At 36.4% G+C, this 14176-nt stretch overlaps 1 protein-coding gene and 1 long non-coding RNA gene across 2 annotated transcripts; one reads left to right on the top strand and one right to left on the bottom strand.

Moving 5' to 3' along the window:
* Positions 1–3454: 3454 nt before the first annotated feature.
* Positions 3455–9264, bottom strand: LOC140166323 (uncharacterized). The gene is made up of 4 exons (XM_072189754.1): positions 9067–9264; positions 6753–7141; positions 4901–5119; positions 3455–3904 (listed from the first exon to the last, which is right to left on the bottom strand). Exons 1-4 carry the CDS (start codon positions 9152–9154, stop codon positions 3743–3745), a joined length of 858 nt encoding a protein of 285 aa, XP_072045855.1. The 5' UTR covers positions 9155–9264; the 3' UTR covers positions 3455–3742.
* A 2466-nt stretch (positions 9265–11730) lies between these two features.
* On the top strand, positions 11731–14060 carry LOC140165399 (uncharacterized). The gene is made up of 3 exons (XR_011860705.1): positions 11731–12146; positions 13093–13151; positions 13893–14060. It is a non-coding gene; the product is annotated as an uncharacterized lncRNA (long non-coding RNA).
* Positions 14061–14176: the final 116 nt, after the last annotated feature.

The following is a 14176-nucleotide window of genomic DNA, read 5'->3' as shown; positions in this document are numbered from 1 at the left end:
ACTTTTTAAAATTCAAAAACGCCTATTTGCACAAAATGATGCCCAAAATCGGAAATAGACCAAAATATAAAAAAATGAGAAAACCGTTTCTTGAGTCGATCATGCTGTTTACGATGATCATATTTGCTTACCTATAGATGCTGTATTTATTGAGTTATCGTGTACCTAAATCGTCATTTTACCGAGAAAATGAACATTGAAATAATGGCCGTTGAAGTTTAAAGTCGTCACATTTTGCACTTTCATCGAATCTCACAGGAGAATGCGACAGTTTTCGTTTTTGTAACTTATATTACGTGAACATCGGGTAAATCCACAGCCCCTTGAGAAGTTTGAGCGAAATCCATTCATAACTTGATATTTAAATCGGGGAAAGAACTTGAAAAAACCCACATTTTATCAGCTAAAACGGAGCCATTTGACCACTAGGTTTTGTGAAATCAGTGCTTCCGTGGTGTTTCCATAAGATGCGCCGCGCATTCAGATAAGCGTCGCGTATTTGTGCGTTAACAAATTGCGCGATACGCAACGCGATGAGTTGTTGCGCGCGTGTACCTTGCTGGTACAACAAAGATTTTCTTTCCTTTTCAATTTCAAACACGAGTGGAATAGAGAAATAAAATCCTTAAAATATTGCAGTTGGAGTTTACAAATCTGGATTTTCATTCCTTGTATTTATAAAAAACATAACAAGGTACAAACATATCATAAAAACTCAATTTTGAGAAAGAAACAATGGCTAGAGTACACAGCCGCGTTAAGGTGTGTGTTACGATCGATAATGGGACCCTGTCCCCATACTGACCTCAAAGATGTCAAAAATCAGGGTTTTGATACTATATAGCCCCTACTTGTCTCCTGCTCCTCAGATTTTACACCCAAAATCCCGGGCCAAAATCCTTGTACCTTTGAAAAAGTGTGAAAAAAGCTGTCAAAGATATTTAGCATTTTCTTAATGGTTTTCTCACAATTTGTTCAAATGTACAATGACTTTTGAGCATAAAAATTAGGAGCTTGAGAAAAATAGGGGCTTTATATTAGTGTCAAAAGTTTGAGATCTTTGGCAAGTTGGGGGGGGGATCTCATACTCACATAAAGATATTTAGCATTTTCTTAATGGTTTTCTCACAATTTGTTCAAATGTACAATGACTTTTGAGCATAAAAATTAGGAGCTTGAGAAAAATAGGGGCTTTATATTAGTGTCAGTTTGAGATCTTTGGCAAGTTGGGGGGGATCTCATACTCACATAAAGATATTTAGAATTTTCTTAATGGTTTTCTCACAATTTGTTCAAAATGTACAATGACTTTTGAGCATAAAAATTAGGAGCTTGAGAAAAATAGGGGCTTTATATTAGTGTCAAAAGTTTGAGATCTTTGGCAAGTTGGGGGGATCTCATACTCACATAATCAATCATATCAAGCAATTTAAAACATTAAAATGCTCAGAATCAATTTGCATCATACGGTATTAGAAGATATTAGTGTCTTTATGAACATAGAACGTATAATTTTTCCACAGGACGAGATATTCTTCTAAAGAAGAACAAAAAAGTTTAACTATACCTGTGTATGAGAGAAATGATATCATACTTTTAATTTTCTTCAATATATATGTATTTTATGCTATCATTTTTTAAATGAAAGCTTTCCAGAATACTTAGTTGCAATGTTTTGTAACACTTTATGTTTATGTTTTGTACCAGTTTATGGTGACTACTGTTTCTTTTTATTTATCATGTTTTAAAAGGAGTGATCTGGAATCACAGACATCTGCTTGTGAATTGAAATGCTGAATTGAAATCGAAGCTGAATTTCATTTCAATTCCACTTCATTCGTCATCACTCAACATGATTTCAATTCCAATCCAATTCAATTCTTCATTGCTCACGATAATTTCAATTCCAATCCAATTCAATTCATGCCCAAGCCCACTCATTTCAATTTCAATTCAATTCCAATGCATTGAAATGAAAATCGCCCAAAAATCATTTCAATTCAATTCGATTTCAATGCATTGAATTAACATTAGTCTACACCAGGCACAAAAAGAAATTTGTCAGTTATCCTTGCTGTTCAACAACCTGATCATTTTGGATTATTCTGAAATATACATTTTGTTAATTGGACTTTGCTTTCTCACTTGACACCCTGTTCGTAAAAATTGAACAAGAATTGACCACGACATGCGCCTCCAAACTCTCAAACCCCAAAATTAGAAGTTGCAATTTCAATGATTTTCGATGGGATGCATCGTTGTGTTGTACACAAGCACCACGGGCCGATCAATAAAGCACACAGTGTAACAGGCACAATTGAATCGTTAAAATGGCAACTTTCGATTTTGGGGTTTGGGGGTTTGGAGGCACATATCTTGGTCAATTCTTGTTTGATTTTCATGAACAGGATGTCAAACGAGAAAGCAAAATCCAACTAACAAAATGTATATTTCAGAATAATGCAAAATTATCAAGTTGTTGAACAGCAAGGGTGACTATAACTGACGAGTTTCTTTTTGTGCCTGGTGTATATACATGTACAGGTAGCCCCCTTCATCTGGCCAGAAGCCACCAACGGCATCTATCTCTAGTTCCGAAAAACTCTGGATCATTTTAAAAGTGATGGCTAAAACAGGCATATAAACCAAAGAATCATTTTTGCGTCAATTGCAATTTGTGACAATGTTTGAAAAGAAATGAACATTCATAAAAATATTAGCTAATATAACAGTTTTTATTATATAATACAAGCTAGTATATTGTATACGCTTAAAATGATCTTGTTGAATTGACTGAATTTCTAATGAAATAAGATCTCACACGATATTCCAAGTCAAATTTGACCAGAAATCGGCTGTTCCTTCATGTAATGATTGTACATGAAATTAGGGTTAGTATTAAGGTTAGCTTAGGCTTTCTTACACGAAATAATTACATGAAGCATTGACCAAAAAATCGGATCTAGGATGATAGAATCGGGATCAAAATAATTTTACTCGGAAAATCTTGTACAATGAGATTTTATTTCAAACCTAGTCGAATCGACAACAACAACAAACAGCAACAACAGTGCACTTAATATAGCACCTAATGCTGAAAACGGTTTCTAGACGTTTTACATGAATTGATTAAAACTACATAATTATGTTAAATAATAAGCAGATTTGACAACCATTATACAATACAAGTTTTAAATACAGTATAATTGGTTACCCATTAGACAATACAAGTCTGAAGTCCTTAAGACTTGTATTGTATAATTGGATAACCATTATACAATACAAGTCTGAAGTCCTTGAGACTTGTATTGTATAATTGTTTACCAATTATACAATACAAGTTTGAAGTATTTAAGACTTGTACTGTATAATTGGTTTTCAAATCTGCATAAAGGATAAAAATGCTAGGTTTTGGAGAAACTCCCTCCCCCCCCCAAACCCCCCCTCCCCCCGAATTTTTGACCCAATTTTGTTTGGACAACATGAAAAAAATTCTTCATTTATTTTTGTTTTGTTTAAAAAAAATATCAACTGGTAATATAGATCATTTAGATGTAGATCATTTTAAACGTGAAGGTTAAAACAGGCGTATAAACAAAAGCAAATTATCAGCTTTTTATCAATAAACTATATTCCAATTTGTTACAATACAGTGTCATTATAGCTTATTACCATGATTACAACAAATAAAACTTTATGTAACCTTTTAAAGAACCAGTTATTATGTCAAAGAAAGAGTTGTTCAATAATAATCAGATTGATTCTGAGCAGCAACCACTCTAAAGACAACATTGAGGACAATGATTACGATGCCAAAAACCACTGCTGCAATCGCAAATCCTCTTGCTTTAGAGGCTGCCTGTCTGGCTTCATTATGCCGACCTTCTCTCCAATATGAATTCACCTGAAAACAAAAATGAACCAGAATTAGATTAATGTTCCAATTGACGGGTCTTGGGAATGTTATAAGGCATTATGCGGACTATTGACATGTATGTTAATCATTTTCTGATTGTCAGACAGGTGGTCAGATACTAGCCACCCTTAGCCACACACCGTCCGACAGAAAATAGTTAGATCAGGACAATGCGTTAGAATGAATAAAATGGCCGTGTATGGTGGTATAATTATCATATCTTCCCCGACCCTATGACCCTGAGAGTCGCATCCTGATAGCAGCTTTTGCATTTATTGTTAGCCCAATATATTCAAGGTGATAAATAATTGGGTTACGTCTTGCTATGCTTCTCATGGGGTACATGGCGTTAGTCCGACACGCCGCTAGTCCGACACTCCGCTAGTCCGACACAACGCAAGTCAGAATCTAAAATACACTCTGCCAGTCCGACACGCCGGTAGTCCGAAAATGAAAACCACTGCGCTAGTCCGAAATTGAAAACCACTGCGCTAGTCTGAATCTGGAAAACACTCCTTCAGTCCGACACTGCGCTAGTCCGAATCTAAAAAACACTGCGCTAGTCCGAATCTAAAAAACACTGCGCTTTTCCGAAACTGAAAACCATTGCGCTAGTCCGAATTTGGAAGGCACTGCGCTTGTTCGAATTTGAATTGGGGGGAAACCACTGCGCATATTCGGACTAGGCAGTGTTTTTCAGATTCGGACTATAGCGCTGTAGTTTTCAGTTTCGAACTAGCGCCATGGTTTTCAGTTTCGGACTAGCGCAGCGTCGGACTGAAAACTGTGTTTTCAGATTCGGACACGCGGCGCGTCGGACTGTTGCAGTGGTTTTCATTTTCGGACTAGCGCATGCTTTTTTCGGACTAACGCCGTGCTTTTCATTTTCGGACTGACACACTTCTAAGTATAGGGAATTTGTGTTGTCGGACTAGCGGCGTGTCGGACTAGCGGCGCCACCTTCTCATGAATATGAATGCTTACCATTGCAGCATGAATGATTGCCACGATGCCAAATATGAAACAACAGAAGAAGGAAAATATGGATAAACACAAATAATTATTCGGGGGTGATCCCGTCTGAACACTGCGCACGATGGTGATGTTGGCGGGTGCTGCTGCCTGCTGCTGTTGCACCTGGTTGTTATGAATTATTACTTGAGGAGCAGGTTGTTGAGGAGGATACGCGGTGTACGGTTGTGCCTGGAAAATAAGTAATGTGAGATTAATTTTGCGTTGACATTGCATAGGCCTTCGTTAAAAGCGAACTTCCACCTCATGTCATTTTGCCGTAAATCGTACATTATGGCTTTAAAGGCCCATATAAAAAATAACAGATGTGAAAATAGGAGTATAAAAACTGACCAGTAGATACCAGTTGTAGTCCAACGAATTCATGGCATAATAGATGGCCTAGGGGAAAGTTCAGGGGAAAGTTGGTCCATATTTGCAAGACTATCCTTGCCTTCAAGGTGAAACAAACCTACTCATGTTACACTCTGGCCATGGGCTTGCCTGGTGTCAGATCTTACCCAGGGAAAGATGACATTCCAATATTGGCCTTTAAGGACTTGTTTAGGCTTGGCGTAGAGTGGTGTATCTGCTATTTGATATTCAGACGATAGATCTTTGGATACCGGGGTAGAAAATGATGAATATCACCCGTTTGGTTTCGCGTAAAGCTTACATTTGAATATATGTTTTGAAAGAATCATAATAATTAAAATTTTATATGTGCAGAACCATAAAAATGCCCTCATTCGTCAACCTTCAGGATTACGGAGCATAACGCAGTACTTACGCAGTGTAGATGACTGGTGCAGTTAGTCTAGAGCAGATGACGTAAAAGGCTCACTGACATCTACAGAGATCAGTGACTAGGCTATTGTCAATAGCCTTAGTCGGAAGTCCCTCGGCCCATAGTCTCAAACTATTAAACAGGTCGGAACAAAATGGCCAAACGAACTAATAGATTCGAACCTACCAACATGGGGATTTCTGCCATGAAGATATCGGGCGATGACACTGTGCCCTTTTAATTGACGAAACTACAGCCCTTGATTTTCGCAGGGTATCTTAAGTACATTACAATTGTGTAAAAACCAGAATTTAAAAACAAAGTCCTCCTCAGCAAATGTTACATATATACAACATGGCTTTAACTTTTCAAAGCGTTTCTGGTTTCGGTAATAACTCTCTTTTTATTGTTTTAATTTTTTTAGAGGAATGGGTTATTAGCCTATTGCCCTTGAACCTGAAAGGCCAGGAGGCTGCTCTTTAAGACTAATAGTCTGGCTTCTACCTGTCAACCTGTCCGCCTTAGATGGCTCAACAAGACGGGATAGCTCTTCAGGTCACTGAAGCACGCAAGCATCTCCCCTGTCTTGCACTCTGCCCACGCGACGACCTCCACAGCAACATCGTCTTTTCCAAAGTGCGATCTTTGTTTAAACGGTCGCGCCATATGGAACCATTTGTTATTTAATTGTATACCATTGGCATCCACTAGTTCTTAGTTTTGTACCAGAGTGGTTTTCTTTGGTACACCATGGTTTAAATCTGAGGTGGATATAGGGAGCCCTGTTTGCTGGTGGCCCCCCTGGGCTCCGAGTGCGTTTTGAGGTAAATGCTTCATTCAATGTTAAAAAATATGCAAATAAGGGTTAGGGTTATCTAATTTGCATATTATGGTGGAATGTTGAATGAAGAACTACCAACTATTCGTTTTTGGTACATTAATTGGCATGATTGAAAAAAGCCAAACTTCATCAGTCAAAAGTAAATGTATAATATTCAGCTCCTAAATTCTATGTCGATTTGGGAATTACATACTTACCGGTGTGTAGTTTGGTGTCTGCTGGTCATGTTGATACCCATAGTTTACATTGGGTTTCGCAGGATCGGCACCAAAGACCTCTGAATAACGAGGGGGTGCATCTGGTTGAGTGTTCTCCTGTGGTGGATAAGCTGAACCTTGTGGTGGATAAGGTGCTGTGTTTGGTGGTGGTGGTCCCTGCGTGGGATATGGAGTAGTATTTTGTGAGGGGTACGGGGTTTGATTCTGAGGTGGATAGGGAGTCGTGTTTGGTGGTGTCCCCTGCGGGGGATATGGAGCGGTGTTCTGTGGTGGATATGTGTTGGAAGGGGGAGCCTGTGGCGGATAAGGGTCTCCAGGTGCAGATTGATTTTGGGGTGGAGCAGAAGCTGCTGGTGGATAGGTAAGAGCTGTACAGAAATAAATACAGAAAACATTGATTGATCAAAGGTAATTATGAGTACAAAATAATAATTGAATTAAGATAACTAAATTTATTTTAAAACATTTTGGTTATACATGTATATGTGGTGGGGCATGAAAATTATTGACCATTTCAGACAGGCGATCAGTTCGATTTTCCGAAACCAAGGGTCTTTTCTCCAAATGTTTTTGATCCGATGTGTCATTTGTCCGAAAGTGTTTTAGTCCTACGAGTCGTTTTTCCGAAAATATCGACAATATCGACCATCACTCCAAATGGTTTTCTGGAAAGAGCATTATTCCGAAGGGGCAATAGACCGAAAATGGTATAAGATTTTTACCCGAAAAGGTTTCATTCCGAACGAGAAGTAGTTCCAAAATGACATCAGAATCGTTAACCTGAATGAAATTTAAAAAAAACCTTTCGATATTTGACAAGAAAAAAAGTAAAACGCACTCGCCATTTTTGGAACAATGACCTTTCGGAACAAATAACCATTTTTGAGTAAAAACCTGTCTGAAATAGATCTTTTGGAGAAACGGCCGTTCGAGTCAAAGACGGTTAAGAATAAAGCACATTGGGATCAAAGCGCCTTGAGAACAAAAACCATTCGGAATAAACACTTCGAAATATCGACATGTACCGCAAAATGAATATAAACAAGATGATATTTTATAGACATAAAAATGAGTTATCTTTATCTCATTGATTTATTTAAGAAGATCCATTATTTTGTAACGTATTCGGAATTTGCTATACTTTCAAGATGAACATTATTTAAACCATTTATTCTCGATATATTTAAATATATTTTTCGTATTTGTATTTTGAAGAGCTTAGTTTCAAATCCCTTACATCCACTTTTTTTTTTTTTTGAGAAAAACAGCTTTTTTAATTGTGCAATTATTACTTGTTCGATTTGATTCATTTTGGTTTTGGATAAAGTGTTGATGAATAGAAACTAGTAAAAGCATAGGTTTGGTACAATTTTCAAGCCTTCCTATTTATTTTACTATTCATTTTATATCACGCCTTTTATGGATGTAAGGCAATTTGCAACTAAATAAATTTACCCTTTTCTAGAAACTACCTTTGCAATGAAATTTGAGCCCAGCTTTTGCACTACTGTTTGTAGCTTGATTAGGCTAATGCTGTCAAAATCAAAAAGAAAAATTGAAATATCTCATTTTACATTTTTAATTATGAATTTTAAATTAAATTCGGCAAAGTGCCATTTTTTTAGTATTTCCGAAGCTACAACCTTTATTAATTAAAATGATTTTTTCAAACATAGTTTCCCAAAAACAGTTCCTTTTGGTTTTAATAGTTAAATAACATTCAAGGCTACTATTATACATCATAAAATTAAAGCAAATCCATTTCATAATTATTCATTTTAAGTTCAGATTTCCGGAAATTTCCTAAGATTTCCCAAACGGGAAATATACGATATCTCCGGAAGGGAAGATGGTATGAATGTCAAACCACCACCAAAATTTTACCCACACTATATTGTCATACAAATAATTCAATTTCAGCCAGAGGTAGATGTAAGGGATTTTGCAACTAAGTTCTTCATTTGCTGATTGATTAGCCAGCCAATAAAGATACCGTAAAACCTCGTCTACAAGCATATATAGTGCTTTTGATGAAAGCTTAATTAATACGATACAAGCGTAAATATACCAATACAATGGATTTGTCTTACAATAATACTTGTTTGTATATGCCTTGATATGATGCCTGGAATAATTTAGCTTTCATCAGAAGCACTATATATGCTTGTAGACGAGGTTTTACGGTAGTATATCACATGGCTGCTACCATTGCGGTTGGTTCACAGGACCTCCAATTAAACTTGCTGGATCTGGGATAGTATAATATAAAAAGACACATGTAATTCAACTTTACCTTGTGAATTTGGTGCGTATGGTGGCTGTGGTTGAGATATTGTTGTTTCATATGCATGCCCAGTATTACCATCCCCAGTCGATGCCATTTTTATACACAGGATATCACTCACAATAGATTTTGATCACTAAAATTGCCCAAAATTGCCAATTATTTCCACTTTAAAGCACACAATTTCATGTAGAAGGAAGTTATTTAAAAAAAATTCTTGCAATGTCATCAACACGCATCAATGATATTTTTGAGACTAACACGGATACACCAAAAGGCAAATTTATTTATAAATGATAATATTATTATTATTATTAAGTTCAACAACTTCTGGAATATCCACTTTATTGGAGTATTTGGTGAAGAAGTGGGTGAACAATTAACGCACTGAACCTGAAATGAAGCCACAATGGAAATATCCGATTTGCAATGTACTCTGCAACCAGCAACTCACAAGTTTATATTGTTATTATTAATGTAGAACGGATTTTTAATATCCACATTTCGTGCCAAAAATTCACGTTTTTGTATCCTAGTACCTAATAGTGGTTTTCTTTGCAGCACACATCGTCATCATCCCTATATCTTCGTGTCAAAAATTGCCGTAATAGTACAGCGAATCCTCTCGTTTTTCAACAGCTACGCATGGCGATTTTGTTCGAGATAGGCTGAGCGACTCATGACTATCATAAGAGATACGACAGAGTTTCTATATTCTACACATTATTACGATTTGTGCATGCTCTAGTACCCCATATGATGTTGCTATTACAAGAAAAATCGATTTGTTTTCAGGTAAAACCATGCAGGGATTTGTTTCCAGTACACTAACTTGAAATGCAATACACTAATTAGCGGCGACTGCTGTTTGTTGTGTATATGTTTTACTGCATTTTGTCCGTAAAGATTTTTAAATCGCCCGCAAAAATTGTGATATATTTAATTTTGAGAATTACAATTTTACTTTATAGGTATAAAGGAACACGTTTAGCCCATTCAGTTAAGTTCCAGGTGCAAGTCCTATAACACAATGCATATGTCAACTTTCTTTATCTGTGTCAATAATATAATATTGATTTCAACGGAGTATGGAGCTTTATGGAAAAAATATTTATAATTTATTGACACTGCAGCAGTCATATGGGCGAGTTGTGTATGGGCGAGTTATGCTTGGAGGAGTGTTGAGCGAGTTATTATAGGGCGAGTTGTGGGCAGTGGCGTAGCTAGCACTTTTTCAGAGGGCGGGCAAAGGGGAGGGGGGGGGGTACAACTTTTAAGGGGGACCAACTTTGACAAAAATGGGCTAAAAAGTACAGTACAAAAAAGGGCTAAAAATCTTACATATCAGGCCGGCCAGCATCCCACGGGCCCGGGGCATATGAAAAAAATTGACTACAAAAATGATTCTCTTTAATATGTATCTGCGCACAGTTTCCACCTTGATACACCCGATACACCAGCTTACACCCTTGATATACTGCCACTCTAGAGGGTCGCTTTCCTGCGGCACATCCCTGTTCAAATGTAATTCGGGGGGTAAAAGCACATGAAATCCAATTAGAATACACCATGGACTGTGTTGATTTTCTGCAAGTTTCATCATTTTGGTATTTTCAGAATGCCTCTTTTATTAAAAATGAAATCTGAATAGCAAAAGACGATGGAGTGTTCTTTCAAGATCACAGCGTGGAATGTCCCTTTAATTAACAACAAATTATTAATCCTCTTTTCTTTTAACTATTTCTTTAACACGTTTAAGACTACAACGTGTCACTTTTTATAAGTGTGTACCCGTTTACATTTTGTTCAATGTCATTATTATTATTAATAATAATAATTACTATTATTAGTGTACTTGAATAGTGATTAGACTACTCCGTAGTCCACTTGCCCATTGTGCATACTCTGGATATTGTAAGCTTAACACTCTGATTTAATTAATGTGTGCACAATTGATAGATTTTCACAACTGATCTTTTCAGTTACCGTATCCCCTCTGTTTGTTAGCTTCCCAGACTACTGACTTTGACTTGCGGTTAACATTTTTAACACGGGACTCTATGGAGAGTTAGGCCAATTTCTGGCCTAACTAAAATTGGCCATGATGTGATGATGCATCGTTAATTGGATCTGGCTTGTGATTGGTCGCTCAGATCTCGCTATGGTTTAAATCCTCCGGGCACCTGCCATTACCATTAATAACTACATGGTACACAACTATGCGGCCTTTGTGTTGGCGGGAACATTGAACTCTCAGTAAATACACGAGCGCGTCTTGTATTTGCTTGCGGTTAAATTGGATTGATAAACAAGTATGATTGACAGTGCATGTGTTAGGGACTTTGCCCGTTCAAAGTCCCGTTTTAAAATGCAATGTCAGAATTGTTCAGTATTGAAGTGCCAATATAATTATGACGTTATGATATGTTGCACCGGGATGTTGCATTCCGTAATATAAGCCTACGTACACTTTACTTTTACTGTCACTAATATAATTATATAAACTTTTTTTTTACAATTTTATACTAGTATTTTGATGTAATAAAATATCAATTTTGAGTTCAACTGAATGCTTTCATCATGATTAATAACATGCTTTCATTTATCAAAAATCGACTATGGCATAGTCTAAATAGTGATATGCGCCCTTGCAATTACTGGAGTTATCCGAACCAAAGTGCACGAACAATCACACGCAATAGGGAAATCCCCGAACTGGAAATCGTGGAAATACCGGATACTATCAACTAACATTATACACTTCTTTTATAGGACTGTTGGACACAAATCAGTTGCTTTTAAGTTCAGCTTTAATTAACGGTGCACGTTGTTTTTATAATAGAAGAATAATACAGCTACTTCTAGGAAACTAGGCGCTGAGTGGAGTCTGATTCCGGGGGTCTGATTGTATCGACGCATATGGGATGGTACATGTACTTGTTCCTGATCATTTGCACCGACGAGCATTACAATTTACATAACTGCATGTTCAAGACATTGTGATTGTCGTGGAACTAAGTTAATATCTGCTACATATGCCACCTGTGTGGTTCCCCGGTACTTTTTGCAGGAAGTAAATTTAATCTAAGGTGAGCTAATACATACATTTAACATTTATATTCCAAGATCTAAACGTATTTTAACTAACCCAAACCCCTAAAAGAGATTTAAAAATCTCTTTTAGGGGTTTGGGTTAGTTCACCACGTAAACTTGTATGGCTCAAAATTCGGACCGCTCGCCATAGTATCAGTTTGTGAATGAGGACATCGTATAAGTTCCTTGTACTAGGTTTGGGTATTCAAAGTACACATTTCAAGCTTTTTTACTTGATAAAAGACAACCTACATTTTCATGTTAAAAATTTAACTTATCATTTGACCCAAAATCTTTGTAAATTAAATACTTGTAGACTGCTTGTCCTCATTTTCTTTTCATCTGAAGGGGTTTCGTCAATAATTGCGATATCATTTCAGGAGCCAGGGTAGTTATTAATGTTAATTTTTTAATTAACTCTCTCCATGCGGGTGTCGATTGCAGACGACAAGTTTAAATAAAAAATTCAAAATTCAAAAATTTCAGAATTTTCATGTCCATATTTGGAATCAGCATGAAAAATGCATTTAAATGAGTACAAACAAGCCTAGTATTAGTTCAGTGGTTCTTAAGACAGCTCTTGATATTTTCAGAAAATATCTCCAAATATTGACCTTTTATGTTGAAGCCGTGTTCCAAAGGTAGGGCCTACAGATACTCTAAATGTGACCCATTCGCACAAAACCCAGTACATGTAAAACTTCAGATTTAGAGATTTTGATAACATTTTTGTAGCATGTATACTTTTGATGATTAATTTGCCAAGAGCCCTTTTGACTTAAACCATGGATACAACTACTTTTGGAACACCCTATACCAGAGCTCAAATACAATTATGGATGATTTCAGCACAAGTTTGTTGGTGAAAAGACATATTAATCCACAATATAATATGCTCTTTTATAGTTATGTTCATTACATTTTCTTTCTCATACACTCAGAAGCAGAACTTTGTTGAAGAAATAGCTCCAACCAAGTTTGCATGCAACAAATGCATGAGGTGAGCTTATTTTTAATACCAGGTATATTAATTGTATAAATCCAACATAGCAGCCAGATGCGGATGCAGGGTGGTTAAAAAAAAATTGTTGGTTGACACATAATGGTGGCCATTCTGAGGGGAGAGGTTCCCTCCTCATGAGCATGCTGAGTTGTTTGCAATTATGGGGCTCCAATTTGCTCCTTTAGTTGAACAGGTTTTCTGTGTGCAAAGCAATTAAATCTCTTAATAATTTGTTTGGTTTGTTTCCTTTTATAGGATGGGGGAACTTCCCTCCTGCCCTACTTGCAGCCTCACCACCCAATTCCCACATTCCAATCACAATAGAGACTTTTGGTCTGTCTTTAAAGTACTCACAGTAATTCATTTTATAAGGACAGTTATAGGCATGATAAGTATGTTTTGCAAACTGTGCAAGTGATAAGGCTAAAAAAGACAAAAATGTTTACATTTCACACGTTGTTTGCTTCTAATGTATTAAACTGCTGGAGCAATTTAACATCGATCTGATTGTTTATAGGCCTGCATGTTTGGTAGAAAACATCATATAGTGTAAGACTTAGTAAATGAATCAGACTACTCACCTTTGTATGTAACTGCTGATTTCAAATCAATGTTACTTCTAACTGCTGATAAACTTGGTTAGGTTTTTAAAGACATAAACTAAAGAAAACTAAAAGATGAATACTCTAGATAAATGATTCACAATCAGGTATTTTATATGCTTATCCTTTCTTGCAGAGTTCAGTTCAGAGATAAAAAGTGGACTTGGAGCTGGGATGTGAAGATCAGAAGAAGATACTGAAAGAATTAGAAGTCTTAAACAGAAGAGCTTCACAAACTGTGTAGACAAAATAGAGAATAATAGATTTTCTATTATGCCTTCACAAATTATGTAGACAATGGCTAATGTATAATGCGACTGGATGCTCAAACAATGAATCATAGTTTAATATTTTAATATTGCTCTGATATATACCCATAGAGAAAAACTTTCTAAAGCTTGTTATTGATATCAGTATCAT

Source organism: Amphiura filiformis, chromosome 12 (assembly GCF_039555335.1).
Source record: "Amphiura filiformis chromosome 12, Afil_fr2py, whole genome shotgun sequence".
NCBI lineage: Eukaryota > Metazoa > Echinodermata > Ophiuroidea > Amphilepidida > Amphiuridae > Amphiura > Amphiura filiformis.
This window is presented reverse-complemented; position numbering and strand designations above follow the sequence as displayed.

Coding starts and splice junctions, on each gene's coding strand:
- LOC140166323 (XM_072189754.1), bottom strand. CDS start 9,154: ATGGCATCGACTGGGGATGGTAATACTGGGCATGCATATGAAACAACA. Junction 7,142..9,066: donor ATACGCACCAAATTCACAAG/GTAAAGTTGAAT, acceptor ATTTCTGTACAG/CTCTTACCTATCCACCAGCA. Junction 3,905..4,900: donor CAATCATTCATGCTGCAATG/GTAAGCATTCAT, acceptor TTTTGTTTTCAG/GTGAATTCATATTGGAGAGA.